Source organism: Protopterus annectens, chromosome 2.part0 (assembly GCF_019279795.1).
Source record: "Protopterus annectens isolate FY-2018-M chromosome 2.part0, PAN1.0, whole genome shotgun sequence".
NCBI classification, from domain to species: Eukaryota; Metazoa; Chordata; order Ceratodontiformes; family Protopteridae; genus Protopterus; species Protopterus annectens.
This window is the reverse complement of record NC_056728.1, coordinates 774,331,761-774,359,130: the sequence shown is the minus strand read 5'-3', so window position 1 is coordinate 774,359,130 and position 27,370 is coordinate 774,331,761. Positions and strand designations below refer to the sequence as shown.

The following is a 27,370-nucleotide window of genomic DNA, read 5'->3' as shown; positions in this document are numbered from 1 at the left end:
CATATGTGTGTCTGAGTGTCTGTTACTGCAAAGGCAATTGGAAAATACATCTGTGCTTCTTGCCGGACAGTTAGTTTTACCAAGACATACAGAAAGGTAAGATGTTGTGATTTTATAAAGGCACACTTATAAGGCATATTTTCTTTTCCTTGTAAGCAAATTATATTATATACTTATACATGTATTTAGAAATACTGTTTTATCCCAACTGTCCTAAAATGGCATAGCCACTTTTATAGAATGTATGGACTTTTGTAACAGCATTGAAATCTTTAAATATATACAGATATGCTTTTTTTAACGTTTTTTTTGTAAGGTGCTGTCACATCATTTTGTTATTTTATTGCAGTATTTAGGCGAGTAGTATGACTGATCAGGTGGCCCTTTCTCAGCCATTAACAAAATAATATTCAAATTGACTATATCACAACATAAGAGCTACACAGCGTATGTACTATTATATTAATTGCAGTTACATCTGGGAGACAGAACTGTGATCAGTTGGTCATTTCCTCAGCTTGATAAACTGAACCCATTCTAAACCACTATTATAATGTATTATGTAACCAAAGTTCATTCACTGCAATTGAAAAAAAGTTAAAAAGAATTATGCTCACCTTTTCTTCATATACTTCTGCCTTAAAATGGGTGCAGAAATTTGGCATTCATTTCTTTTTTTCTTTTAATGCTTGTGCGACCTGCATAAGCAGTCCTTCTTTCAGGGGTGCCTTGGAAACTTTATTTATGTATGTCCAACTGATAAAAGGTACTAATATAAAATAAAATTTGTAACTGAATATAAACTAAAATCTTTAAATTATGACATAATTGTTGCTCTAACCATTGCATAATTTAATCAGATCTACAAAAGTAGGCTTGAGAAATTCATGGCACCCAGCTTCAAAGTTTTTTTACACAGAAATCTGCTTCAGAAATCCACATCAGATGCTGCTTTAAAGTTAAAACTTTTAATCTTTCTATTGTTATTATGCAAAGCAAGGTGACTGGTGGACTACAAAATGTAGATGCTATACAGCGTCTTCTGAAAACTGAAAATCCAGACAGATATAGAATCTGATTTATGCCAGTTAAATTTTCACAATGTGTTCAGACTGACTCATTTGTATTCCAGTATTATTTTTATTTGTACTTTTGTTAACCAGGTAAGACACACTAGATGACACATCTCTTCTTCTGGGGTGACCAGATATGACACACTAGACACAAATGTCTCTTCTTCTGGGGTGACTTGAGAATGGGAGTCTGGTTGAGCCCTATAACATGCATGTGGAGACTATAGCTTTCAGACCTATGGATTATGCAATGAAGCTTATTCACAGCTCATAGCAATCCTCTAATTGTACTGCTGAAAATGTTTTGTAGTTGAACATTTGTAGAAAAAGAACTATGATTTGAAATGATCAATTTCATTTTGTTTGAATCATCCATTTGCTTACTTTAAAACGTTAGTTCTTAGTTCAACACATTTAATTTCATTGCCAGCATGTCTTGCTTAACATGAGAACATTTTATATTTTTGCAAAGTAACAAAAAAAAAAAAAAAAAACACTTCAGCTGAAGATATCCGGTCTGACAGTGCAAACTGAGAGTGTCATTCTATGATGTCAGTGACCTGTGAATCTATCAGCCAGAATGCAAAGGTTCAACCATGGAAGGGGGAGGCAGAAGCCCAGATTGGCTAATATTCAGTTTGTTGAATGTACTTCTAGAAAGTACAGTATGTCAGCATACCAGAACACAAACATTAATCATTAACTATTACAACATATTAAAATTACCAAGTAAAGGGCATAATGTGACCACTGACCTCTTGGGTAATTTTTACAGTTTATTGAATGGTCTAAAGAGAAAATGTAGTTTACACATAAAGTTTAGGAGGCAAGTAATCACTAGTTTAAACCTTCCTAATAGTATATCTCAGTGCAAACATTTTTTTTATTTATTTAATAAATGAAGACATGCTTTTATTACCCATGAAGGTATGAGTCTTGGATTTATATCTTTCACTATTAGAAATGTCATTTATAGTGGTTCTACTTCTCTCAAAAGAAAAGGGCTATGCATTGTTGTAATTCTAATTTAAAACACAATATATGTTGAACAAGAAGAAATAATGGGCCAGCACAGCAGTGTGTGTGTGTGTGCGCGTTAGGGGGGTAGGCTGATGGTCCAGTAGGATCAGAGAAAAATAAGACAAAAATATAGGATGCACCTCACTGTAGATGAGAGTTTACTGATGCAGAAATCACTTAGGGAGGAGTTTACACTACAGAGCTAAGCAGAATATGAACAAAGCCAGCACACATGTATAGGGAGGGAATGGAATGGATTTAAGAAATCAAAAACAAGTGGAAAGATGAGAGTTGTATTCAAATGATAATCACACCTTGGTGGGTGTTAACAAGCATAAAGATGGTTTTCTGTAGTTTTATGTATGACCTTAATGTTTTTTTTTTAGTTTATGCACCCACAAAGTACATGTAATGCAAGTGATATTGGTAGGCAGGTAGCTGGTTGAAACAAGTGGTGTTTTTACAGGAAAAATACATACAATTAGTGAGGAAGAGCATCAAAGCATGGTGAAAGAATAGATTGGTATTGCTCTACTTCTGCAAGGATTGAAAGAATAGGTAGAAACTGTGCAGTGGGGAGTTGGACAGACATATGATGAATATGTTTACAGTCTACAGATGAGGATGCATTAGTTCATTTTTTATGCTGATTATGTCATAGTTCATAGTGCATTTGAAATCTGTGAGAGATGTAAACATAAACAAAATATGCTGGAGAGACAGATATGTGCCACAGAGATTGCCCCTTCTTTGGAACAGGCTTCCTATTCGCATTATGTAGAGCCCTTCTCTGGCCCTCTTCAAATGCAAAGAAATCCGTTTGTAAATCACATCAAACAAGTTACCAAGAAAAAATAAAAGAATATCCATAGCCAGTAGTTACACCATAAGCTCCACACAGCAGGCAAATCCTGGTAGTTGAGTCCTGTAAAATCTTTAGTCATATAATCCACAAAACAAGGTTAACCGCTTTCTTACCCTGAATGACACTTCGGGAACATCATCAGAACCAAATGAAACAGTCCCCTACCTTGAAACAACTCATTTATACCTAAAAAAAAACAATAAATCAATTAACCAATTAATTAAAAAATCAGTTGTCTCTAATAAAACATTTTAGAACATTTTGAGAACATTTTAAAGACATTTCAAAAAGTATGAAAGCACCTGAAACATAATACACATAAAACCACAGTAAAAAAGCACAATAAAAATACTGGGTGTTAATGTGAATATTAAAAAGTTAAAACTATTTTCCTTAAAATGGGTACCAGGGAAATAAAATCATTTAAACCTGGTATTTCCAAGGCATTTAATTTAATAATCCAGTAAAATCCTCTCAAGTCAACTTGTAATTCCCACCAACCACCTCTAAAGTTCTGTGGCACAACTTCCAAAATCCCAAATTTAAAGGTCGTATCTCCCGGGCAAACTAAAGTGTGCCTGTAAAGGGCATTATTAGTGTTATTCTTACTGATGGCATATAAGTGCTCATAAATCCGGGTCTTGATGTCCCTGGTTGTTTCGCCCACATAAAAATTTTCACGTTTGGCATATGGAAATGTATATTACACCTCTGGTGTTGCAATTGCCTTTTTGTAGACAAATACCTCTGTTGTAACCTTTGGGGTGTAAAATATCCTAATCAAAAACAAAGGGGCATTGATTGCAGTGTCCACATCTAGTAGTTCCTTTAATGAGTAAAGGTCTAGGTAAAACAACTTACTCCATTAAACTTTTGAAATTTTTGCCTGCTTTGTAGATAAAATTTGGTGATTGACCTAAGAGTCAAAAAATATCAAGGTTCCCCTTGAATATATTCCAATTCCTATGAATAATGTCTCTAAATGTTTTTTCACCAACCCCGAAGGGAATAACCATACTTGTGTTATAATCCGCCTTTTTTGTAAAGCTATTTGGGCTTTTCTGGATCAATTCACCACTACCTAACAAGGGTTTGTATTTGGTTTCCCAACCTTCCTTCATTTCTTCTGCTATTTTATCAAGAATAGTTTGGGGATAACCCCTCACCCTAAACAATTCCTTGATGTTAATTAGTTCTTCCAAAAAATCTCCTTGGTAGAACACATCCTTCCTGCCCTAACCAACTGGTCCTTGTATATATTTCTTTTTGTGTCAGTCGGTTGACTACTTTGGAAATCCAAATAACTTGGAAAAAGTTTCCTTTCTGAAAATTTTTGAAACGAACCTATGATTTGTAAAATTCTTAAGGATAGTGACATCCAAGTAGTCTATCATGTCCTTTGAGTGTTTGGCTGTGAAATTAAAGTAGGGATAAACCTGGCTGATGTAATCCATAAATTCTTTTAAATCAACTGAGTCGTTCTTCCATAAAATAAATACATCATCCAATGTGTTGAATTTTGCTATGCCCTTTTTCGAGGTTAGTATATTGTGCCACTGTTAGATAGAGGCACAGTATACTAACCTCAAAAAAGGGCATAGCAAAATTCATTTAAAATGGGTGGTGAAAGCCAAACACACTCTGGCTAGGCTTGTAAATGCCCTAGGGCAGATAGCCTAGTATGAACCTATGAACCTATGAAACGATGATATGTAAACCAAAAAGGTTTGTAAATACTAATAAAATGGATGTTATTTGGTACTTGTCTGTTTCAGAAAACATCATGGTGAGCTGATTTGTGTAATCAATGGGGTTAAATAACACAACACCCCCCCCTTTTCAGGCTTCATAATTCTAAGTGTTTTATTGGTTCTACATTGGTTGAGAAGTGTGAGTTCATCCTTAGTTAAATTAAAACATTTAACATTTTTAAGTTGCTTAAACTCTTTGTAAATCTCCACTTCACATGCTTTTTCAAAAGCTGAAATGAAGGGGTGAAGGGGTGGGTTATAACAACTTTTCTTTTTAAATTTTCCATTACCGTCATAACCTTGCCTATCTTGGTCTTTGAAAAGGGCCTTAAAATTTAATTTCCTGGTGTAAAGTTTTAACTCGGTGATGGCATCCACTGTGTCCAACTTAAAAGTGGGTACAAATTTGAAACCTTTCCTAAATAAAGAAAAAAAGACTGTGTTCACACTTAGATCTGTATAATTATAAATCTTGAAACCATCCAGGGATGCACATTTGCCTTCATACCTAATCATATTGTTAGTATCACCCCCCATATGTTCTACCTGTTGTTGTTGTTGTTCCTGTAGCCCCTCTGAAATTCCCTCTGTGGTTGTTTCTTTGCATATGAGCTCCTTCTAAAAAAGTTTTTTGCCTATTCCTGTTTTCTATTCACTTTATGGTGGGAAAAGAAATACATTTTTACTAGTATTTACAAACCTTTTTTGTTTACATATCATCGTTTTTTGGATGATGTATTTATTTTATGGAAGTACGACTCCGTCAATTTAAAATAATTTATGGATTACATCAACCAGGTTTGTCCCTACTTTAATTTTACAACCAAACACTCAAAGGACATGATAGACTATTTGCATGTCACTACCCTTAAGGATTTTACAAATCATAGGTTTGTTTCAAAAAATTTCAGAAAGAAAACTTTTTGCAACAGTTATTTGGATTTCCAAAGTAGTCACTTTTACATGGGTCAGTTGGTTAGGGCAGGAAGGATGTGTTCTACCAAGGAGATTTTTTTGGAAGAACTAATTAACATCTAGGAATTGTTTAGGGTGAGGGGTTATCCCCAGACTATCCTTGATAAAATAGCAGAAGAAATGAAGGAAGGTTGGGGAACCAAATACAAACCTTTGTTAGGTAGTGGTGAATTGATCCAAAAATGCCCAGATAGCTTTACAAAAAAGGCGGTTTATAACACAAGTCTGGTTATTCCCTTTGGGGGTGGTGAAAAAAACACTTAAGACATTATTCATAGGAACTGGAATATATTCAAGTGGAACCATGATATTTTTTGACTCTTAGGTCAATCACCAACGTTTATCTACAAAGCAGGCAACAATTTCAAAAGTTTAATGGAGCAAGTTGTATTACCTAGACTTTTACTCATTAAAGGAACCACTAGATGAGGACACTGCAATCAATGCCCCTTTGTTTTGGATAAGGATATTGTACACCCCAATGGTTACAACAGAGGTATTTGTCTACAAAAAGGCAATTGCAACACCAGAGGTGTAATATACATTTCCATATGCCAAACATGAAAATTTTTATGTGGGCAAAACAACCAGGAACTTCAAGACCCGGATTTATGAGCATGTATATGCTATCAGTAAGAATAACACTAATAATGCCCTTTATAGGCACACTTTAGTTTGCCCGGGAGATATGACCTTTAAATTTGGGATTTTGGAAGTTGTGCCACACAACTTTAGAGGTGGTTGGTGGGAATTACAAGTTGACGAGAGAATTTTACTGGATTATTAAATTAAATGCCTTGGAAGTACCAGGTTTAAATGATTTTATTTCCCTGGTACCCATTTTAAGGAAAAGGGCTTTAACTTTTTAATATTCACAGCACCCAGTATTTTTATTGTACTTTTTTACTGTGGTTTTATGTGTATTATGTTTCAGGTGCTTTCATACGTTTTTGAAATGTCTTTAAAATGTTCTAAAATGTTTTATTAGAGACAACTGATTTTTTTCATTAATTGGTTAATTGATTTATTGTTTTTTTTTGTAGGTATAAATGAGTTGTTTCTAAGGTAGGGGACTGTTTCATTTGGTTCTAATGATGTCTCCGAAGTGTCATACAGGGGAAGAAAGCGCTTAACCTTGTTTTGTGGATTATATGAATAAAGATTTTACAGCACTCAACTACCAGGATTTGCCTGCTGTGTGGAGCTTATGGTGTAACTACTGGCAATGGACATTCCTCTTCAAATGCAGTTTTGATCAGTGGATAGGGAATCATAAATTCATACCTGGGGTACTGCCTTTGTCTCTTATGGACAGGAGCAATCTATAAAATTTTGAGGCATATGCACAAATCTATGCCATCTTCTTGCCCCTAGTGGCACATATTGGGTAAAATTGGGTTATACTGGCTAGGCTTGGAAGGCCTTTTAATACAGTAGCCTACTAATCTTCTATGAACTATACAAAAAAATCTGAAGCAAACCTTGAAACACAGACTTCCATTCATGGTCAATACACAAAGCCATACTGAAGCTGTGCTCAATGCACATTCCAAAGCATCTAATATCCCACATCCAGTGCTTGTAATGTGTAACAACCTTACCAGAACTTCTTTAATCAAAGTAAAAATGTACATAGTTATAGGAAAGGGATACCCAAAATAGTCCATAAAGCAAAAGTACTGGAGTCATAAAAATATTAAAAAGGTAACAGGACTTTTATGGCAAAAAGACTTTGTCAGTATTGATATTTCATAATGAAGAGCTTGAAGTGTTCCACTCTGTGGGAAATGACACAAAACATGACTGAACTTTCAAATGTCCTTACAAGAACTAGAGAAAGAAAAACACTTATTGGGCAAGATTCTAGCTGAATTTTGTATGGTATTACATAACACAGACAAAAAGCTGAATTTAAGTCTGTAATTATAAGCTTGGTGCTGGCTTTCAGTTTTTATAGACTTGGTACTACAGGTAGGGGATTGCATGCCAGTTCACTTGACTATGTTGCATGGTTCGCCAGTTTGCTTAGCATGTGATGGGCTACACTTCTTTACGTGGTGATCAGGTACTGAGTGGTGAGCAGTTTTCCTCCATAGTGCTATTCTCAGATATATCCACATTTAGAATGCTATGGACTTGACAAACAGAAAATCTGAAAAAAGGGTAAAAGTAGCACTATTAAATCTATAAGCTTAAACAATAAAGAGCTTTCTTTTTTATCTTAAATACAACTTCAGCTTAGTTAAAGTGGATGGTGCCCTTGAGTTCATCCATGTCCAAGTCTCCATAGACAAAGTTCCTTACCATGTCCTGGCTAGCTACAGGTCACTCTCTATGACCAACAAAGTTCACAACTCTTACCTAGACCTACTAGAGGTGCTCACCACCCAACCTAATACCTTATTCAAGGGAGACTTTAACTATCTGTCTATAGACTGGGGAATGTACACTGCCTCTAACTCACAGGCACAATTTTCCAGGGCTTTATCAACCTGAACACCCTAGACCAGGTAGTGCGTTCTCTAACCAAAGCATCAAACAAACTGGATCTAGTACTCACCAAACATGGGAGACCATTGTACCCTCACCTGTGTCACATTCTCATTAGTGAGGCTGGATGATAAAGCCATTTCCTTTGAAATAAAAATCAACCCAGAAAACCCAAGTAAACCAGTAACAAGAACTATTCTAATGCAAACTACATTCTAGTAAGTAATAGTTTATTAAAATTAATGGCTCCTCAATTTCAGAGAACAAAGCTACCTATGCTGAATTATTCAAAAAAACCCTGTACAAACATGCAACAGACTGCTGTGCTACCAGAACTAAGCTCAAATCTTACACCAAAAACAAACCTCACTGGTGGAATCATTACCTTAGCAGGGTATTTAACAAAAGAAAAAAGTCATGGCCAAAATCAGAGAACAGCTGTCATAGAGACACACGCTCTCTGATTCAACTAAATAAGAAACTAAGAGGTCTAATAAAGTGCAACAAGGTAAATTATGATGGCAGGATAGACTCCCAGTCTAAGGATAATCACAAGGGCTTTTTCAGTTATCTGAGAAACCATAAAGGTAACACTCAGCAGTGTGCAGAACTGGCCATAAATGACACAACCTTCACTGACCCAGGGTGACATAGTGAATCTACTGGCTGTTAAATTTAGCTCTAATTTCAACCTCCAACTTCTCCACACTACCCCTTGTGAAATCCCTTCTAACATATCCTCCGCCCAATTATCAATATGGAGCAGGTGCTGGCAGCACTCACTAAAGCCAAAAACACTGCTTCAATGGGCCACAACAATATTCCTGGTTGTCTCCTAAATAGCCTAAAACATAACCTAGCAGCAGTTGAGACACTCTTCTTTAACTACAGTCTCAAAACAGGTTACATGCCAAGTGAATGGAGGGCTGCAGTGCTCACCCCTCTTCATAAGGATGGACCATCAACTGACCCTGAAAACTACAGACCCATCTGTCTTATAAGTCTAATATACAAAGCCATGGAACAAATAATCATGGAAATGATCAACAAGGACATTGGCAACCTACAGATGCTGGACCCATTCTGATTTGTCTTTGTTAAAGGAAGGTCTTGCCCATGCAACCTGGTAGACTTCTTTGATAGGGTCACCAAGGTGCTGGATGAGGAGAAAATGGTGCATACTGCCTACTATGACCTGGCCAAGGCATTTGATACAATAGCCCACTCAGGCATTATTGACAAATTCTTAGAACTAGGCATAAATCCCTACATAACTTGCTGGATTGCTGAATGGCTCACAGATAGGATCCAAGAAATCAGGATCAGTGAGACCACCTCCAACAGGAAACAGGTCACCAGTGTAGTACCCCTGGGCTCCATGCTGGGTGTGCTCCTGTTTGGCATCTACTTCTTTGAACTGATAAAAGCAGGGACAGCCAGTGCAGTGTATAAACTTGAAACCACAATGTAGACTGACCTCCAAGCCTCACAGAGCCAGAAATGAGTAGAAAACAGATAATAAATTAAAATAACTTTACTTAACAAATGCAAAAAATACCATTTGAGGGCTTAACATATTTAATTACAATGACATTGGTTTAGATAACAGATTTTTTAACATATTTATTAAAGGCTTATCCTTTGTGCATAGAACCCATACTGATTTAGGTGAGCTTTTTATCAGGTTTAAACTGTTATGTTAAGAAATTAAATTTAGTCTTATTTTATGGGTCTGACCACAAGGCACCCTCCAATGAGTGTTCCCATCACCACTACCTGGATAGAAAGAATACTTTTAATCCCCTGCTTCATCCACTGTTACCCCTATTTGAAAAATATTGTATCAGAGACATCAGGTAAGCACTTTACACACCAAAAGAGATTGGTCATATAACATGTCTAAGGAGGAGTATAGTTTATTAAATAAGCTTAGTACTAATGCCAACTTACATATTATGAAGCCGGATAAAGGCAGGGGAATAATTTTGATGAATAGTATTGATTATACTGGAGAATGTTTTCTCCTCTCAACAAAGATGAGCAGTACAGTAGAATATCTAAAAATGAAATAATAATTGCCTATAGGAAAATTGACTTGATTTTGGATGACTTAATTGCCCGAGAAATTATAGACTATAAACTAAACATTTTGTTTAGTTAAACAACCCCTTGCCCCTAGTCATTTTGGGATCCCTAAAGTTCACAAAGATGCAAGCAACCCCCTTTTCCATTCTGTAGTAGCGGCAGGAGGATCAAAAACTCACCCATTGTCAATTTATGTTGATAAGTTAGCTAAACAATTCAGGAATAAATACCCACACATACTTAGGGATTCCTGGGACTTCCTATGGCAATTAAAGTAATATTTTTTCCACCCTGAGTAGTACTTAGCAACTATTGATGTAGTGGATTTATTTTCCTGCATCCCACACCAAATAAGTTTAATGTGGTTCAATGATATTTTATGTGACTGTGAAAGTTTATCCAACAGAAACATCAATATTATTAATTTATTTATTGAGATTGTTTTAAGTAATAATTTTGTATTCTTTGAAAGGGAATATTTTAGACAGGAGAAGTGGTGTAGCCATGATTGCCATGTGTGCTCCCCTATATGCAGATGCAGTTATGTGTTACTGGGAACAAGAGCATATATTCAGTTCTAGCTTTTTTGCTCATATTATTACCTACTTTTGCTTTTTGGATGACATTTTTATTATATGGAAAGGAAATTATGATGAATTAACATAATTTATTACACATATTAATTCTACTACCAATTTTTAAAGTTTACTTATCATTTTTCGAAACCCAACATCAATTATTTAGACATCACATTGTTTAAGGATTTAGAGTTAAGTAGATTTCAGTCTACAATTTATATAAAACCTACTTTCTATAATGGGTACTTGCATCACAACAGCTGTCATCCATACAAACAAAAAGGAGCTTGGTTAAGTGACAAATGGTGAGGCTATCCAGAATAATTTCTGATGACAACAATTTCAATAAAGAGATTGAAAAACTGGTTACTCTGTTTTTCGTTATGACCTACCCTCTTAATATGCTGGAAGATACTAAAAATGAAATTATAAATAATAGATGTAATCGACACTGCCCTATTTTGAGGACTGGATTAGATTTTAGTCATTCCAGTTACAACAGCAAGAATGAAGGTACAAGATATGAAAATAGTTTTGTTATGATCAAGAAAGTGAGATTATTATGCCACTTATACACAGGCACTGGGAAATAATTTTGTATGAGAAGTTATTAAAAGACAAGTTAGGTAGTTAAGCCAACCTTTATTTGTTTGAAGAATCTTAACATCAAAGAGAGACTCGAAAGGTATGCTAGAAATAACATGAGGAGTAGGAATTCGGTTAGGGTTGGTACTGGTCATCTAGCACCCGGTGCCATTCCCTATCTGGTTCCCCTGTCAGCTGTAACTTGGTGCCATTCCCAATCTGGTGCTCCCTTCAGCTGTAACTTGGTGCCATTCCCGATCCAGCTCCCTCCTTCAGCTGTAACTTGGTGCCATTCCCAATCTGGTGCTCCCTTCAGCTGTAACTTGGTGCCATTCCCGATCCAGCTCCCCCCTTCAGCTGTAACTTGGTGCCATTCCTGATCTGGTGTCCCCTTCGTCTGTAACTTGTTGAGCAAAAAAAGTCTGTTCTTCTCCACCTGAGACTCAGATATAACTTAAACAATTACTTTGATTTTAAACACTGTAGCAAACCTCTTGCTTCAACTTACTATTGACCAACTGAACTGCTGAAGTACATTTATATACCTTCTGAAATCAGTACAGAAATGAATAGAGGTGCTACAGTACTGACTAATCAGCATCTCCCAATTGTGCCCCTGACATTTTGCATTTATAGTGGCTTCTCCCTTTGCCCCACCCTAACTGCACTTCTGATTATAATATGCAGGATACTTTCATAGACTAATAACTTCAAATGTACTTTGAATGAGTAACTTTATTTATTTATTTATTTTACGTTTGTTAACCGGGGGTGTCTGACTGAGCCGAAAAGGTCCTTTTTCAGCAGAGGCCCGGGGAGAAAAGCTCCACACAGAAAAATTACAGATACATTTAGATATTTAGACATGATCAGCATATACACAAATTACAATAGATGTGTTTTTAGTGGTATGACAGCACATCAGCAGTTACAGTGGAGAGAACAAACAAGCAAATATTAATTTAAAAATAAAGGTAATTAATAGATTTGTGGTGTACAGTTGAAATTTGGAACATAGGTAGAATACATACATAGTACACAGGTATAGTACATACATTGTACATAATCCAGTGTTTGTGAGTAAAAGTGAAAACTATTATCAAGTACTCTATGTTTAGTATGTGTATCTTACCCGCTTTCACTAGCTTGGGGAGCAACCATGGCATGGCCAACTTTGCTTGAGATGTTGCCTAATGAGGTTTTTAAAGGAGGCTTTGGACGATGTATTTTATATGCTAGTGGGGAGAGAGTTCCATTTTTTAGCCACTGAACTACTATATACTGTGTCTCTAAAAGTATTGCAGCTGTTGGTGACTTCTATTAGCAGTTTGCTTGATGATCTAAGAAACCTTTTGGCTGAGTGATGTTTTACTAGGATTCTGAGTGCAGGACACTTATTGGGGAGGTAATAGATAGAATGACAGAGGCAGAGCTGATTGTAGGTTAGGAGGTTGGATAGTTCAAGCCAGTGGAGCTGTCTGAAAGCAGTACAGCGATGAGTTCTATATGAACAATTTGCAGCAAAGAGGGCAATTCTGTTATAGCAGGCTTCCATTTTGCTTAGTTCAGTTTTGTTGAGATTAGTCAGAATGGGAGATGCATAGAGTAGGGTGAATAGAAGTTGGGAGCGAGTAATGGCTGATCTTGTGTTGTTGGTAAGAATTGGTTTGATTCTGTAGAGTGATCCCAGTTTGGCATGTACTTTTTTAATAGTTAAGTTGAGATGACTATCAAATTTTAGGTGGGAGTCTATGGTTATTCCCAATAGCATAGCCTGTGCCACTATAGCGATTTGAGTAACATTTGTGGAGTAGATAGTGAACTGACTGTTATCTGTGTTTTTGTTAGAACTGGTTATAATCATAAGCTGAGTTTTCTTTGGATTGAGGATAACTTGGGCTTTGGTAAGGTAGTTTTCAATGTCAGAGAATGCTAGTTAAGTTGTTTGCAGGCAGGTGGGAATGTTTTGTGCAGCACAGATTAAGGTAGCATCATCTGCATACTGAATGATAGATGCATGCTGTGTGGAGATATGGAGGTCATTTGTGAAGACTGTGAATAGTAGTGGTCCTAAGATAGAACCCTGTGGGACTCCTATAGTTATGGGCAGCTGAGGAGAGAGAGAATTTTCCCATTTCACAGCTTGGTACCTGTCAGTTAAGTAGCTTTGGAACCAGGTAAGAGTGGAATTTGATAGGTGATATTGGTTTAGTTTGTTTAGCAGGATTTGGTGTGAGACTGTGTCAGATGCTTTTGACATATCCAAAAAAAGAGTTGACACCTGCAGGCCATCGTTTTTGAGATGGTTTATTGTTTCTGTGAAGTAAAGGAGGGCTGTAGTGGTACTATGGGCAGGTCTGAAACCATGCTGAGTAGGTGACAGGATGTTGCTGTCTAGGAGATATTTTAGCACCTGGGTATGGATACATTTTTCTAGGATTTTGGCCAGGGGGAGAGTAAAACAATGGGTCTGTAGTTATTAAGTTCAGTGGAGGTCCCACCTTTATGTATGGGTGTAACATAGGATATTTTCCAGAGTTTGGGCACATAGTTTTCAACAATTGATCTGTTTATGAGAGTGGAGCTTGGGATAACAATAGCATCTACTGAGATTTTCAAGATATAGCTGGGGAGTAGGTCGGCTGCTGTTGATGAGGTTTTTAGTTTGGAGATCATGCTTTTGATTGAAGTGGTGGAAACTGTTTTGAGGGTAAAGCTTGTATTAGTGTTATTTGTGTTGGGGGCATACCTCCCAACCACCCAGAATTACTCAGTTTTTATCGAGTTTTGGGGTTCAAATGAAGGGGTGCCACAATTCCCGAGTGGCACCCCTTCATTTCCGATTTTATTCTTTGTTTTTTTAAATTTTGCACTGATGGAGGTGACATCATCACATGCACGATTATGTCAGCTCCATCAGGGCTACCAGCTTGTCGGAATTGAATTCCTTGGAGCTCACATCACACACGCTGAACTTTCTGTTCAAATGCGATCAAGAATGGAAGAAATAACAGCAGCAGCACTGAATGGATTACGGACAGCAGACCTGCAAGCAAGCAACTCAATCCAGAGCACTAAATGGAGAGGATTTACAAATGCGAGCAGGAACGGCAGCACTGAATAGAGGATTTACAAATGCGAGCAGGAACAGGAATGGCAGCACTGAATGGATTATGCAAACAGAAACAGCAGCACTGAATGGATTATTGCAGACCTGTAAGCAAGTAAGGAAACCCGTGTGTGTGTGCGTGTGTGCGTGTGTGCGTGTGTGTGTGTGTGTGTGTGTGTGTGTGTGTGTGTGTGTGTGTGTGTGTGTGTGGGCATGCATATTTTTCAAAAGTATCAGACTAAAGTCAAGAAAAAAAATAGGTTTAGGACTACATGCCACAAACTGAAATAGAAGGCAACAATCAACATTTTTACCTGGGTTTTCCTCAGAAATAATTCAAAACTGAACGTTTATGAATATTTTTTCCTGCAATGCCTGTTTTAAAACATGTATTCTTACAGTGTACCTTGTTGCTATACTTCAGTGCTAATGATCTTAATCTTAGTTTATATTTCAAAGCATTCCAAAAAGTGCATATTCATCTGAAATTGTTTTTGTGTAATTCATCTTTTGATAAATCAGTTTTTGATGAACCAGGTTGTTATTTCTAATGAAGCATTACTAATTCACTTTCATACTTGGCAATGAATTAATGAGACAGATGTCAGTAAATATGTTAATTAGCATAAACAGAGAAAGCAGCTACAATGGAATAATTAGACTGGAAACACTAGACTGCTACAGTCTTGCTTACTTTATGCTCCATCAGTAATGATGACTAGTTCTCCTGTTTTCCATTAAGAGAAGTTGTTGCTTCAGGGGTTTTTTACACATTGTTGTGAATACATGCATTTTCTGCTTCTTACAAATTTGTAAGTTTAAGAACACTTTTAGTAACAAATTACTTGAGACCACTGATATTATGTTTATGTACTACAAGATCGACAAGACTTAAAATGAATCATAAATGGGAGTGTGTGTGTGTGCGTGTGTGTGTGTGTGTGTGTGTGTGTGTGTGTGTGTGTGTGTGTGTGTGTGTGTGTGTGTGTGTAATGCCCTAGCTGAATATATCTGGTAGCTAGAGGAAGTACTCAGGCTTAAACCTTGAACCTTTGGTACAAGTGACAATAGCCTAAAGTCCCTACCCACCACCCCTTGTGAAAGCTCTGGATTTATGCCTCCTATTTGTTTTGTTCCTCATAAAAATCTGTGGTTTTGTGGCAAATCAGTGAAGGATTGAATTCAGTAAATAATGACAGGCATTTGAATTTCAGACTTCATATTCTTCAGAAAATAAATGGTAACACAAAACCTTTTATTCTAGCAATTTTCTAAGTTTATAATTTCAGTATTTGAAAGTTGTCCCTATTTTAGGGCAGTAATGTATTCCCCTATTATTGGCTTTGTCCAGGTTTTTTTGTGCAAACAGGTTGAGAGCTATGGTGAGAACTGAGAACTGAATTATGTATTCCCCATTATTGGTGTTGTCCAGGTTTTTTGTGCTAAGAGATTGAGAGCTATAGTAAGATGTGATAACTGAATTCACTAAATGATAGCCATTTAAGTTCAGGAAACTGCTGATTTGGCATAGTGGTATGTTGCTCTGACTATACTGCTCAGGGTCCTCCTGGGTTCAAGACTTGGAAGTAGACTTTTATGATGGAAATGTTCTGAATTGGGCAGTTTTGTCATTGGTTCATTTTGTTTCATTGCCTACTGGAAAAATGTTCAAACAGTAAATTTAAAATGTGCTCTAAGTCTAACAAGTGTGCTGCATTGTACAAGGAATATAATTTAATAAAGTCAGGAAGGTGTATCAAAGAACCCATGTATGTTTCTTGTTTTGTGGGCAAAGGGCCTATGATTTGAAAACAGCCCAAAGGTAATCTTTATCCACCACTGGCCAGATGCATTTTCTTTGGATGTGGTGTGGGTTTCAATGCTGTTTCAATGAATGTTAGTTTCAAGGGCAGAGAAGTTTTAATACTATGTTTATTTTCGTTGTGAGACAGTATTGCTTAGTTTAGTAGATATCTATTAATGTTTGTGCATTGTGCTATAAAATGTAAAAATATAATCCAAATAATCAATGTAGAAGTAAAGCAGAATGCCCATTAGTGTTTATGGTAAATGGGGTGAAATAGCCAGGTAATGGGACATTGAAATGGCTGAAGGGGGACTCTAGTACCATATTTTGGTTGTCTGTTTAGTTTGCGTTTAAAAGTTGGAATCCTATAATTCCAGTGGAGTGGGCGAGTTACATAATTATGTATGCTAATTTTATGTTAATCGGCATACAGATTTGTACCTATTTTTCATGGGCCTTGCCCAAGTAGTTGATGTTTCCAGGTTGAGAGATATGGTTGGGAGGGATAGTGAGGTAGGAACTGTCCTGTGATACTAAGGATAGAATTGACTTCACAAAGTGGGAGTTGAATTGTGTTTCGATGGGAACTTTAGTGTCAGGGGTGGTTGGTTTGGGAGTAGCCTTTTGGGTGGATTTTAGTAGCTGATTTACATTTTTCCAAAATTTTTGGGGGTTGTGTTGGTATTTAGTTTGCAATATGATGTAGTAGGATTTTTTTGTCCAGCCTAATGCATTTTTTGCACAGTTGCACAGTTCTTGGTAATTAGTCAAGCTTTGTGTTTCTTTGGTTCTTTGATAGTAAAGCCAGGCAGTGTCTCTGGACTTGAGGATTTGTTTGGTTTCTTTACTGAGCCAGGGGTTTGTAGAGGTTCTAACCTTGATTTTGCACAATGGAGCGACAGTGTCTAGGTGTTGTAGAAATGTTTTGTTAAAATATGCTACAGCCTGGTTAAGTGGGAGGGTTTTTAGGGGGGTCGAGTCACAGTTACAGAGTAAAGTATTGAGGACCTCAGCAATCCTGCATTCCATGCCTAATTTTTTTAATCTTGCAGACTGGATCAATCAGTAGAAAGATCCAGCCAAGTGAAGCACCACCTGATCTCTGGGTCTGGCCTAATTCAATATATTTGTCTCCAACCTCAAATTAGGCATGTAATGCTAGATTGCTGCCTTTGCATATCACACCACTGATAGGAAACAGTATTAGATGAGGACAGATGAATCTGAAGAAGGACTTCTACAGACTGTAGGCATAGCCTGAGATGTAAAACCTTCACTATAACTTGCTGTTTGCATAGCATAACACCTGTGGTAGGATACATCTGGGAGGGAACAGTACGACCAACAAATCAAGGGGATAATGTTTAAGTTAGATATGACGGTATATATTTTAGGGAAGAGGATGGCATAGGTGGAACTTGTCTCCAGAATGTGTTTAAAAGGCTGAGAATGTCAAGCCTTTTAAGGAACTTGAAATTCCCAAAGAGATAGGATGGAAAGTTGAGGGCTCATCTTCCTCCATTGTAATACACAGACTCACTAGATAGACTCACAGCTTATTAAGGCAATAGTATATGTCTCATATCATAAACATAAACATGCATATGTCCATGTCTATAAGCATATCATAAGCCTAAGCATGCATATGCCCATATCTATAAGCATATCATAAACATAAGCATGCATATGTCCATGTCTATAAGCATATCATAAACATAAGCATGCATATGCCCACGTCTATAAGCATATCATAAACATAAGCATGCATATGTCCATGTTTATAAGCATATAATAAACATAAGCATGCACATTCCCATGTCTATAAGCATATCATAAACATAAGCATGCATAGGTCCATGTCTCTAAACATATCATAAACACAAGCATGCACATGTCCATGACTTTAAGCATATCATAAACATAAGCATACATATGCCCATGCCTATAAGCATATCATAAACATAAGCATACATATTCACATGTCTATAAGTGTATCATGAACATAAGTATACATATGCTCATGCCTATAAGCATATCATAAACATAAGTATGCATAGGTCCATGTCTATAAGCATATCATTAACATAAGCATGCATATGCCCATGTCTATAAGCATATCCTATACATAAGCATGCATATGCCCATGTCTATAAGCATATCCTATACATAAGCATGCATATGTCTATATCTAGCACTAAGCACAGGTGCTGTTACAGCTCATCACTCCTTCCTGTTGTTATTAGGACAAGACAGTTTTGTGTTTTAATGGTAATGCTAATGCAGATGATGGGCATATTTTCTTGTAACGTGACCTATTAGGCGGATAGGTCACTCCCCTACGTCCCCTTCTCTGTACTGTACTGTATAGTCTAGGTGGCAGGTAGGATGTTACACTTCAGACCTAGGTGTCAGACAGGTCAACCTCATTCTTTGTTAAATTCTCCATCTCTTCCCATTGCTGCAGCTAGTTTATTACACCTTTAACTTATTTTCAATTCTCCTATATATTATTAATCTGATTCTCTCAAAATCTCCTTTTCCCTCTACAGCCTAAGAGACATTTAGACTGGTACTCTTTTGGCATTGTTGACACCCTCTGGCAACTTTTCTTCCTCTTCCTACTAGTTTCACTACTATTACAAGCTAAGTGGCACTCAGGCAGTTATACTGCTAACCTTGGAAACATTATTTCACTCCCCTTTCTCTGTCTAGTTTATATCACCTACTCACATGTTCACTGTACAGTCTTAGGAAACTTCCCCTACAATCCCTTCACCCATATTCGCTAGCAAATTTCCTCTAACTGTTCAGAATGATCACATTTCTAATGCCTACTCTGCCTTTATTTTTGTCCCAGTCCAGTCCCGCTGACTACTACCTCCTGACCATAAACTTCCCTGCCAGTGCCACCTTACTGCCATCTCTACTTCTCACATGGGAAGTGTCAGCTAAACTGATAATCCCTCTCCTACTCTTCTTGGAATTGGGAAGCAACTCAGTTTTTTACTATCTCTGTACTGCTAATTAATCCATTATCTCCATTCTTGCAAACATGAACAGACTTTGCCCACTGCTTACTCTTTTTATCCTCTGTTTAACACTCTTGGTATGTCTTATGAACCACTTCCCTATTGCAAATACCATGAACACTTTAGCCATTTCACATTTTATTCTTGATCAAATTCCCTTTCCTCAATCCTAGTATAAAAATGAAAAGCAGTTTTTAATTTAAACGTACATGCTGCATTGGTATAAAAGCCCATTTAACATTAGAAAATCTCTTTAAAGATGACTATTCTATCTCAGCTATCTCAGGTACAATCTTCTGAGCTGTGGAGCTGTTCACTCAAATTCAAAACCTTCTCTACAAATAAATACCCCCTCCCTTCTAACTCTAATAACTGCAAGCTATAAACTACCAAACAATGCCATACCTTGACAAAGTGACAACTATGGGTTGCATTAATGTATGAAGTATTAACAGTAAATAATCCACTTTGGATATATGGGTTATTAAGGATAACTTTTGCCCCTCTAACTACCTACACTCTGTTTAAAAAATCATTAATGAAAATGGGATAAGGCCCAGAGTCAGTGGAGGAGTAATGCTTCTATTTAAAAATAACAAATAAAAAAGAACAAACCCAGACAGGCATATTGCAACAATGAGCAAATAATAAAAATAGAATGCCACTCATGAGGTGACACAAACAACATTTAATTACCAAGAGCTTTCATTCCTAAAAGGATCAAAACTTCATCAGAGTAATTAAAAACAATTTCCTGTTATGTAAATAGTAAATGTGATACCAAAACCAAATACAAACCTTAAAGGTGTAAAACATATATTAAAATCTGTTGTCAATAGTTACAATAAGGATATATAATCTAAGAAATACAAAGTCAGACCTCAAAAATGCAAATTCATTATTCTGAAATATACAAATGTATTATTCAAAAAAATAAGGCAGAATTTAATAAATAAAAAAGAAGAAAATACTATATTAGTGAAAAAAGTGTAAGGAATAATATGTATACATGAAAAAAGTAGGCGTTATATATGTTGTTAAATATACAACATAATATTCATTATAATTCAATTGGGTCTATGTTTACCAATCAAACAGAGCAGTCATTGAAAGGCCATTCATCGTACATAGATCATTGAAATTTCCTTTCTTCTAAATGCCAAATGATCATAAAAAATTACAATGAAGGATCATAATTGGCCAACATAAAGGAAAAGGAATATAGTACCTACTTAGCGGCAATGTAGGGATAATGAAACCTGCCCTTTCCCCACTGTAGTGTGATCTCAGAGTTTGTATATATAATTAGTGGGGGTCTAGGGGCGTAGCCTCTCACAAAAGGAGGGTCTAGTGTACAACGAATCCTCCTCTTGTGGGGGACCCCCAGCTAATTATATATACCAACTCCAGAATCACACTACAGTGGAGAAAGGGCAGGTTTCCTTATCTCTACTTACTGGTAAGTACATACCCATTCTGTTCCCTTTATGTTGGCCAACTATGAACATTTGATGAACTTCTATATGATCATTTGGCCTTTCAAAGAATGGCAATTTCGATGGTGATTGTACGAAGAATGAGCATTCAATGAATGTTCTGTTTGATCGGTAAACATAGACCCAATTCAGTTTATAACCTGTTTGCCTTAGTTTTTAACACACAGCCAATAGAGATCAGGTCATTAATACCTGGCCTAAATGCACCATTTGAAAGAAGCTGGCAATATAATTCTTATTTCCAATAATAACCCCCAATCACCTCCTCTGATGGGATGAGGAACCTTTTCCAAAACAGTAAAAGAAAATTTTCTATATATTCCACATATAATAGAGTGTCTGTATAAGGCATTAGAGGCATTCTTACTATGCATAGCATAAATGTGCTAATATATCCTGGTTTTTAATCGACTCTTGGTCTTCCAAATATGAAATGCAGGACAAGAGGCACAAAATGCAATATAAACTATACCTCTTGTATTGTAATTGCACCTACCCCTGAGGGAAATGAGCATCAAATAACCAGGGACTGAAAAATGTGTACCTTGAAATATGTACCTGCAATGCTTGCAGGCACCACTAGATTTCATACCCAAATTTCTTGTGGAAATCTCATTTCCTCCATAATTTCTCTCAAGAATAATTTTTAAATTCCTGTTATTTATTCTTGAACACATATCTTGGTCTTGGGCCTAATTCATACAACAAGTTGAATGCACCACAAACTGTGTCCCAATGTCCGCAAATAATCCTTTGTAATAGTTGTATATGTATGTTATATTGCATTATCAATGCTCTAGAAAAATTAACATTCTTATTAATGTGATTAGCAACCACTCCACAAGATGGTTTATCACCAAGCTGATGTAAAAGTGGTATATATCTTGAAATTTTATGTTCCCAAACCCAGTCACTTAATTCCTTCAACATAACAGACGGGTAACCATGGCTGTTAAACAAGTTACCCAGCTTAACAGTTTCTTCCTTAAAAATCAAGTCATCAGAAATAATTCTATTCAGTTTAATTTATTTAGTTAATTTCTAGTTTGATGACCGGGGAAGTCCACTGGGCCAAGTAGAGCCCATTTTCAGTGGAGGCACAGGGAGAAAAGCTCCAAAAGCAGTTAACAGAATATAACATAAGTACAGTATGGAATATGCAGTATACAAAAGCATTAATATATAATTTAAAATACAAATACAAAATCAAGGAGTATATGTTTAAAAAACACAAATGTTAAAATATAGATAAATTCAAAAGTAATACAGATAATATAATTAGAGGTACAAGTTATTGCCCTTTAACTATATTATTTTTTTCCCAGATAAGGTGCTGGCTAGCAAAACAAAAATAACTATTAAAAAAAGTTTCTTTTCTATATATAATTGACTCATATCTTTCACCAGTGGTATTTTTGGAAATGTAAACAAGAAAATTTATCCTGTTAAAATCACTTTGATGTGTAAAGTGTGAAAAATCAGTGGGATGATTAATAAAATCTATAAACGATAACAATTCTTGTACTTCACCTTTCAATAAAATAAAAATGTCATCAAGGTACCTCAAATATGTCTGTATCCTGGATGAGTAAGGTGAATTAAAAACAAAGTTGGTTTCCTAAAACCACAGCACCAAGTTGGCAAAAATGGAGAAGGGGTGCAACCCACATCACCACACCTTTAAGCTGTTTATAATATTTGCCTTCATAAAAGACAAAATTATTGGTTAATACCATTTCCATGTATTTATATATGAAGCCAGTTTCAACCTTATCCAAAGTGGTAGGCCATAACCATAGTTTCCAGAATCCAGACCATACCCAAATCATGAGGTAAACCAAAAAGCAATCTATAATGTCAATAGTAACAAAAAGAACATCAGGTACAAAATTGGTTTTTAGCCAAAACCACAAGAAAATGCTGAGTCACTTAACAGAAGTTCCTCCCTCATTGGAAAACATCAACATATTTCACTAGGGGCTCAGTCTTAGAACCTGCTGTGGTTACTATGGGTCATAATGGGGGGGTCTTAAATGGATTTGTGTATTTTGGGTATGCCGAATATTGATGGTATTCTAGGATTACTATCCCTGACATTGTAGGTCACTTTAATATAGTCATAATCGGAGAACATGCCATCATCACTTTCCCTGTCTTTTTCTGTGTAATTGGTTAATGACAGGGCTAAGGTCAGTACAAACATACTTCCAAAACTGAAATTAGTTCCCAGAAGGACCTTACTGTTCCATTTAATATACAATATACAGTATTTTAAATATAATGTTTAATAGCTGAATTGGTTGTTTAGCAGTTGTATTTTGCTTAATCTTTAGTACTGACTATATAGCTACTAATTGTACTATTCACTTTATTATATGCCTGTGTTGTATTGTACACCATTAATCTTTGTTGCATAATTTGACTTTCTTGTGTATGACATTTCACTCTGCATTGTATTATTACCTGGAATTAATTGCTGAAGATCAGATGTAGATTGTGGTTGAAAAGGGCGGCCCCTATATCTATTAATCAAACAAATAATAAAATAAATAAATAAAAATTCCAGACCCTGTGCCTTGTTGATGACATACGTTCACTTCTGAACTCTTGTTTAGGGTGTGTACTAGGTTAATAGCCCTGGAGCCTTTACAAGCCTAGCCCATAGGATTACCCTGGCATCGTGCCATCTGACCTTAGTTCCCAGTGTCTCTGTCGAGTAGAACCACTGGAGTGATCCCTGGGGTGAATTTTCTATTTCCCATCCACTCATCAAGATTCCTCTTGAACAGGGCCAGTGAGGCGCTCTGTTTGACATGTATGGGGAAGTCTATATAGCATGGGCAGTCTCTGGGTTATTTCTGGTTATAAAGAGAAACCTCACATTTGTGACACCAGGCAGAGTAAAATTTGTCATTTTCTGTTCTGTTAATTAAAACATAGTAACCAAAATGTCACAGAGTTTTGATAAATTTTGTGTCCTGTGCATTTGTGTAAATAAAGGCATTGCACTACTGTTTTAGAATAACCATTCAGTGATGGTGCAGGGTGGTGTGGATAAACAAACAGCTGCTCTGCATCTGTTACTAACTACTGTATTGCTGATACACTACATTGTTGTACCATAAAAAATGTGTTGCATTGACATAAATGATCTGATAAATATGGAATATGTAAATGCATGTTTTGGATTTCTTTTATAGGCACAAAATCATGGAATATTTGCACATCATCTGGATTACATATGCCTTGTTTTATTGCTGTGTAGCTTATGATTGCCCAGAAGGATGTACTTGCTACACAAACAACAACACTTCTGTGAACTGTATCTCTGAAACAATAACAAGCATGCCACAGAACATGCCCAAAAATGCAGTCTTTATCACGGTTGAATTCACCAACATAACCAAGCTGGAGCAAAATGACTTCTCTGGATTTTTGCAGCTGCAAGAACTTCATCTCTCTGATAACAAGTTGAAAAGTATACCGTCCGGTGTGTTTAGGAATCTCAGTGAACTCAAAACCTTGAGTTTGTTTAATAACTTTCTCCATGACCTCCCAATGGACTTATTTAGCACTTTATTCAACTTGACTTTTCTAACTCTGAAAGGGAACCAGTTGCAACACATCAGATCTGAGTGGTTCACCAATCTCAAATCTTTAGAATCCTTAGATCTCTCTAATAATATTATAAGGGCTGTTACAGCCAACATTTTCTCTAGTTTACATAACCTAAAAACCCTTGACATGTCAGAAAATAAGCTTGAAAAGTTACCATATGGTCTTTTTGATGACTTGCTGAGCTTAGAACGATTAAGTCTCCAAGAAAATCACTTGCATTCATTGCATTCTGGTATCTTTGCTCACCTACATAACTTGAAGTACTTATTTCTGGAAAAAAATAAGTTGAAACAATTACCTTCAGAACTTTTTAAAAAACAAAAAAACTTAGATACACTTCAAGTAAATGAAAACTATCTATCTTCTATACCCGAGGGGCTCTTTGACCATTTGGAAAAGCTTGGATTAGAATTTCAGCAAGGCATAGACCTATCTCTTAATCCCTGGATCTGTGACTGCCGGTTGCTCTACCTATGGAAATGGTTAAATAAAAATAATTCAAAGGTTTATTCTCTTACAGAAACAAGATGTGACCTGCCAGAAAGTCTGAAAAATATGCTGCTGACAGAACTATCTGAAAAAGAACTAACCAGTGCTTGCTAATTTCTTAATTTTAAATACATCCATTATTTAGGAATACATAGTATTTTTCAGCTTTCATGCTCTCAGAATTAAATACATTTTGGTCTCATGTTAACAATATAGCTCTTTCCATATAATAGTCTGTTTCAGCTTACGTGTGCTTTTCCTATAGTGACTAGTAGCTGTGTGCAATTTATACTATGGAAATGTATCTTAGCCTGAGACTTTTGACGCAAATGCATTGCTCAAAATGTTTCCATTGCAGTTATGGAAACTTGACTTGTTCTTTTCATTAAGCAATAAAATAAGCAGTTTAATTATATTTTTCCATTTAAATGCTGACTTTGGTATTTTTGTAAGCTAGTAGGTAGCTAATGTATGTACAATGAGTTCTAGTAATTGGCAGTATATTTTATTTTTATATGTATTACATGTCAGTTCAAAAAAATCACCATCATATATGTGGAAAAAAATCTAGTCATATGGACACCTGCTTTTGTGTTAGGTCAAATGCAAAACTGCACATTGTGTACATGCAACCAACTGCATGTTATGCAACCATTATGATATCGAATAAAAGGTATCTGACAAGATATTGAATTAACTTTTGTCATATGTGTCAGTTCTTCACCAGTTTGAAATGCAACTCGTAAATGCACCCCAGCTTGCTGTGTCAGAACTTCACCATACTCACACAATAAAACAAACACAACCTACTAAGCAATTAAAAATTCAGATTCACTATCTGTATCTCACTATATATACATATGTGTGTGTGTGTGTGTGTGTGTGTGTGTGTGTGTGTGTGTGTGTGTGTGTGTGTGTGTGTGTGTGTGTGTGTGTGTATAGTTAGTTACTTATAGATATCCATCCATAACCCCATTTTTTGCACATGGAGTCAGGGGTCACATCAACAGTGACCATCATCTATAGCCAATGTTCATATCACCTGGTATAATATAAATAAATGCTTCCATATCACTGTGAAATAAATTTGTATAAACCACATATAAAACCAGGTAAACAAGGTAAAAAGCTTGTTGCCATTAAATCTGTTATGTCAAATGTCTGTTTCACTTCATCAGCAATAACTAATTGACCCTAATCAAACTTACAGCTGAATGATTTCTTTCTTGGTAATTATGGTGGTTGCACCTCAGACCTTAAGGTGCTTAACTTTTGTTTGCAGCACTGGAAACAAACAGAATCATTAAGCTCAGCTAGTGCTTATCATATGGCTATGTATAATAGAATGGTGTTATTTAGAAACGGCCCTAAAATCAAAGGCATACATATTAAAACTTTCAAAGCAACTGAAGTTTGATTAAAATGGTACCTTAAAATACATTACTAATATTCAGTTTCATTAATGCTGTTTTGAAACATATGAAGTTCATATAGGTGCAATACTGAATGCATAGAAAAGTATATTGTATAATGTTTGACAGTTGATTGCTCTTAGGTACCAAAGGTTTGTAGAATGGAACCCAAGTCTGACTGCCACCCAGTTCTCGGACTATCCCTTTCACATGACATATAGACCCTTCAATCGCCATGATACATTCCTAAATAAAGACATATAGAATATTCAGCTTGTCATAAGTCAGTCTTCATGGTATACAGAGTCCTTATGCAGCCATGGGATAGTCCTCATGAAACCTCTATCCAGTCACAAATTTGTCCTTATTTTATAGAGAAATTCACACAACCATGGGATAGCTGTTATGGTATAATGACCTTAACACAGCCATGGAGCAATCCTCATGGTACATAAGGCTTTCTCCGAATAACGGGAGAGCTGTGTTGTGTATGTGATGTTCCTGATAGAGCCTCATGGTACACAAGGTGTTTGTGTGGCATAGATGATGTTCACTCAGCCATGGAGCAAACTTTGTGGTACACAAGGCATTCAGCCAGTAACAGGACAGCAGTGTGGTGTACATGATGTTAACCTAGGCACGCAGCAATCCTCATGGTACACGAGGCATTGGTCCAGCAATGGAACAGCTGTCATGATGTACTGAAACTGTAGCACAACTCTAAGGGAGTTTGCAGTTGTGAGGTATACTTTTTCATATGAGATGCTAATCTGAGTTAACATCTGTCTCAGTTGTTGGAATCTTAGGTGAATGATAAACAACACATGGTGGTTGCAAATGAACAATGATGTCTTTCTTTATATAAACTGCCATTATAAGATCAACAACTTTCTGCAGGTATGCAGAGATTGGTAAGGGAGTGTGTTATTTACTTAATGTTGAAAGAATCAACCAGTGACACACTGGAAGTTCTTTTAAACAATTATAA

The 27,370-nt window shown here is 36.3% G+C and overlaps 1 protein-coding gene across 1 annotated transcript; it reads left to right on the top strand.

Moving 5' to 3' along the window:
• On the top strand, positions 1 to 25,667 carry LOC122793737 (leucine-rich alpha-2-glycoprotein-like). The gene is made up of 2 exons (XM_044061937.1): positions 1 to 96; positions 24,064 to 25,667. The coding sequence occupies exon 2, from the start codon at positions 24,074 to 24,076 to the stop codon at positions 25,082 to 25,084; it is 1,011 nt and encodes a 336-aa protein (XP_043917872.1). The 5' UTR covers positions 1 to 96; positions 24,064 to 24,073; the 3' UTR covers positions 25,085 to 25,667.
• Positions 25,668 to 27,370: the final 1,703 nt, after the last annotated feature.